We start from the raw sequence: 4,597 nt of genomic DNA, 5'->3' as shown, positions 1-4,597 counted from the left end.
GTTGTAATTCTAATACTTTTATCATTTGTATAGACATGTTTTTACATATTATTTTTGTCATAAAAAAACACGAAATGAACATGAACCTACAGCGGGTCAATTAGTTCTTCAAATGTTACCTTTAAGTTAATTTTATAGTTTTGTGATATTAATAATGCTAATGTATTGATATTTTTCTAGTTTTGATTTAAGTTTGCTTGTTTAGCGTCGTCACAGTTGCTAGGTGACATGACGTACGTCGGGGTGGAGGGGAGGCTAGACCATCCAAATTCACAGACTGTTTTTTTCCGGTCTTCCTGCTCTACCAAGGACCCAGCCCACCGCGACCGGGGAATCTGGGTCCTCCGGAGGACCCAGCCTGTCGTTTTGGACACAGTCTGAGTCCCTCCTGGATGACTGAGCTTCTCAGCCTATCTCTAAGGGAGAGCCCAGACACCCTGCAGAGGAAACTCATTTCAGCTGCTTGGATCTGTCATCTCCTTCTTTCAGTCACTACCCAAAGCTCCTGACCATAGATGAGGGTAGGAACGGAGACCCACTGGTAAACTGAGAGCTTCACCTTCTGGCTCAGCTCTCTCTTCACCACGACAGACCGGTACAACACCCACATCACTGCAGACACAGCACCAATCCACCTGTTGATCTCCCGCTCTATTCTTCCCTCATTCATGAACAAGACCCTAAAATACTTAAACTCCTCCACTTAGGGGCGGCTGTGGTAGAGTGGTTAGGGGAGTCATCCTGGAACTGGAAGGTCACCGGTTCGATCCCGTCTGGTCGACTCAGTCGTTGTGTCCTTGGGCAAGACACCTTACCTGCCTTGCCTACTGATGGTGGCCAGAGGGTCCGGTGGCAACTGTGTATGGCAGCCCCACCTCTGTCAGTGTGCCCCAGGGCAGCTGTGGCTACAATTGTAGTTTACCATCATCAGTGTGTGAATGTGTGTGTGAGTGGGTGAATGTCTGTTAGTGTAAAGCGCTTTGAGTGTCCTGGATGGTTAGAAAGGCGCTATATGAGTGCAGTCCATTTACCATTTACCACTTGGGACAGGACCCCCTCCCCGACCCAGAGAAGGCACCCTAACCTTTTCTGGCTCAAGACCATGGTCTTGGATTTGGAGGCACTGATCCTCATCCCGGCCGCTTCACACAAGTCAGACTTACTACTGGCAATGCGGACCAAGCTCTGGCACCAGTCATACAGGGACCTAACAGCCCGTATCAATGGGCCTGGTACCTCATACTTCTGGAGTACCCCCCACAGGAGTCCCCGAGGGACACGGGCGAACACTTTCTCCACCTCCACAAAACACATGCAGACTGGTTGAACTCCCATGAATCCTCCAGGACCCTGCTGAGGGTGTAGAGCTGGTCCGCTGTTCCACGACCAGAACGAAAACTCCAYTGCTCTTCCTGAATCTGAGATTCGACTATCCRATGGACCCTCCTCTCCAGGACCCCTGAATAGACCTTACTAGGGAGGCTCAGAAGTGTGATCCCCCTATAGTTGGAACACACTTTGTGGTCCCCCTTTTTAAATAGGGGGACCACCACCACAGTCTGCCAATCCAGAGGAACTGCCCTCAATGTCCACGCGATGTTGTAGAGTCGAATCAACCAACACAACCCCACAACATCCAGAACCTTAAGGAACTCAGATCTCATCCATCCCCCGGCACCTTGCCACCAAGAAGCTTTTTAACCAACTCAGTGACCTCGGCACCAGAGATTGGAGAGTCCGACCCATGGCCCTCAGACTCTGCTTCCTCATGGAAAGACGAATCGGTAGGATTGAGGAGGTTTTAGAAGTATTCTGCCCACCGACCCACAACATCCTGAGTTGAGGTCAGCAGCACACCATCCCCACCATAAATAGTGTTGGTGGTGAACCGCTCCACCCCCCACGAGACACCGGATGGTGGACCAGAATCACCTCAAAGCCGTACAGAAGTCTTTCTCCATGGCCTCTCTGAACTCCTCCCACGCCAGAGTTTTTGCCTCAGCGACCACCCTAGCTGCAATGCACTTGGACTGCCGATACCTATCAGCTGCTTCCAGAGTCCCACAGGCCAAAAAGACCTGATAGGCCTCCTTCTTCAGCCCGACAGCATCCCTCACCGCTGGTGTCCACCAGCAGGTTCGAGGGTTGTCACCAGGCMCCGACAACCTTATGGCCACAGCTCAGGTAATCCGCTTCGACWGTGGAGGCACGGAACATGGCCCACTCGGACTCAATGTCCCCCACCTCCCCAGGAACGTGTTTGAAGTTCTCCCGGAGGTGTGAGTTGGACACTTAGGGTAATAAATTGCCAAAAGACAAAATAGTGTTTCTTAATTATTTAGTATTTAATGCATATGAGAAGAGTTCACTGAATCTTGCAATGAATCTCACACTTTGCTGATAATTTATTCATTCTTTTAGAAATCACACTCGTGTATATATATCAGAGTGAATATGATGCCTGAACTGGTGAAAACAGTAGCAGAGTGCACCCACTCACTCGCTACAATGCACACAATCTTCTTTGCATTTAACATAAGACAGGAATTATTCAATTTATTTTGTATGTGTTTGTGTCAGAGAACAGGAAGTCTAGACTCTAAGGCACTGTAAGATCAGATGTTGCTCCTAACGTCTGATGAAATCATGTCTTCTGTCTGTTTCTATCAGGGAAGAAGTTTCACGTACCATCCAAACCCTGTTCTGTTTCCTCTGAACCGGGACACTCCAGATGCTCCRTATCATTTCAAGGCTGGAGGAGTGATAGCTGTGGAGGTACCATAACTGTCACATTGTGGTCATGAGACCTAAGTGCACCTGATCTGATCCCCTGGTGTCATGTTGTCCTTCAGGGTCAGGACCTGACCAAAGCCATGTCCAAACAGGAAGTCCAGGCTCGACTTGGAGATCACGAGTGTCAGCTAAAAACTCTGGACAGTACTCATCTGTACTGCGAGCCCCCCGAGGTTCAGCCGAAGAGCGTAGACGATGGCAGCGTGCTGCCCAGCCTCAAGGTAACAAGAAGCAACAGAGATGTACACAGGAACATGCAAAATATTCCAACAATACACAAAAATACAGAAAATATACAGACACTACATTTACAAACAACGTAAAAAATACACCAAGACTTGAAAAGCCCTCTCAGCAACAAAAGGCTATGTGATAACCAAAGATCTGAAGTGTCAGTTTAAATGGGTGGGGCTAAATGTTTGAATGGTTGTCAGGGATGTTGTGGGTTAATTTAGTCATACCCACAGAATATAGCATGGACAGGTGTTCAGCACTGGACTCATGTTAATTGTTGTGGAAATATTTATTAAAAGGCAGAAACGTGAATAAAAAGAAAGTTCACTGCCTGGTTGGTCGCTGAATGATTTAATAAAAAGGTTTTGCATTCAGAAGACAAGCCGCAACGTGACCAGTCACCAGAGAAAACCAGAGCTCTGAGCCAAACCGCTGACTGAGTCAGCAGAGACAGGAAATGGTTTTCACGTACGGGTGGAGCATGGAGCAACAGAACGACAGGTTTACAGTAACTTAAAATGAGAACGAGGACACCAGACATCAGCAGGCGCCTCTAAGCCATAGGACAGATTCTGACAARTCRTAGCAGTTATCAAAGAGATACAAAATAGAAATGTCAAGGCAGTAYGAACTGAATKATCAGGCAGAGAGGTATAATTATTTYCCAGTACATTCGTCATGACAAGTGTGATGCAAGTTGGAAGAACTGTGTGAGATTTAGATCAATTTTCCATTTAGACTCATTGTGAGACAGAACTTTAGCACAATGATGTCCAGTCCTGGTCCTCGAGGGCTAGGATTGGACACCATTGCATCAGAAGGTCGTGGCAGTCCTTCCCATAAACAAAAGTCACATTTTTTAATAAATCTAATTGTTTTATGGTTTATTACTCATTTAGAAGTTGTTATGATCGATTCCAAGAGGACATCTACAAATAAATCTTGTGCTTCCTGTTGTCAGTGGGCGGAGCTAAGTCAATGACTGACTACTGTCGTATGTTGAGGACCAGATTGTGGTCAAACGAGGTGCAGATCAGAAGACMAAGCAGTCAGATGAAATTACACCAGAAGAAATATAAATAACCAGAGCTTGGTGAAAAACAAGTTGTCTCAGAAAAATAAACTGCTCTTTGAAAGTCAGAGTAGTTGAAAATGTTGTGGTTTGTAGGAACCAGGTGGTTTGTCAGAGACTAGAACCTGACCTGGTTCTACAGGACCAGTTTACAGCTCAGGCTATCTAAGGGCTCAGTCAGTGTAGGCTGAGTCTTTGCTCACTAAAGGTGTGTCTGTCTCACCTGTCTGTCTTCTCAGGTGTTCATGGGTAACCTGCAGGTGGACCTGGGACTGGTTCAGTATGACAGTGACTCCTTGCTGTCTCCCATCCCATTGGCTGCTCAGATTAGTTTGGGGGCGGGAGCAGCAGTTATTATCCTGTCGGTGCTGGTTGTCATCCTCATGTACAGGTACCTGTCTGTCTGTAGGTACCTGTTTGTCTGTAGGTACCTGTTTGTCTGTCTGTAGGTACCTGTTTGTCTGTAGGTACCTGTTTGTCTGTCTGTAGGTACCTGTT

At 47.0% G+C, this 4,597-nt stretch overlaps 1 protein-coding gene across 1 annotated transcript in view; it reads left to right on the top strand.

Moving 5' to 3' along the window:
- The window catches only part of LOC106511223 (plexin-B3), a gene marked incomplete at both ends in the record, with an annotated part of 13,999 nt that extends 9,509 nt beyond the window's left edge, over positions 1-4,490 (top strand). The window contains 3 exon segments of the mRNA XM_013999976.1: positions 2,671-2,775; positions 2,853-3,014; positions 4,339-4,490. Coding sequence (XP_013855430.1) covers positions 2,671-2,775; positions 2,853-3,014; positions 4,339-4,490 — 419 coding nt within the window.
- Between the last annotated feature and the right edge of the window lie 107 nt (positions 4,491-4,597).

Source organism: Austrofundulus limnaeus, unplaced genomic scaffold (assembly GCF_001266775.1).
Source record: "Austrofundulus limnaeus strain Quisiro unplaced genomic scaffold, Austrofundulus_limnaeus-1.0 Scaffold2600, whole genome shotgun sequence".
Taxonomy (NCBI): Eukaryota; Metazoa; Chordata; class Actinopteri; order Cyprinodontiformes; family Rivulidae; genus Austrofundulus; species Austrofundulus limnaeus.
Note: the sequence above shows the minus strand (reverse complement) of the source record. Positions and strands in the feature narration are given on the sequence as shown.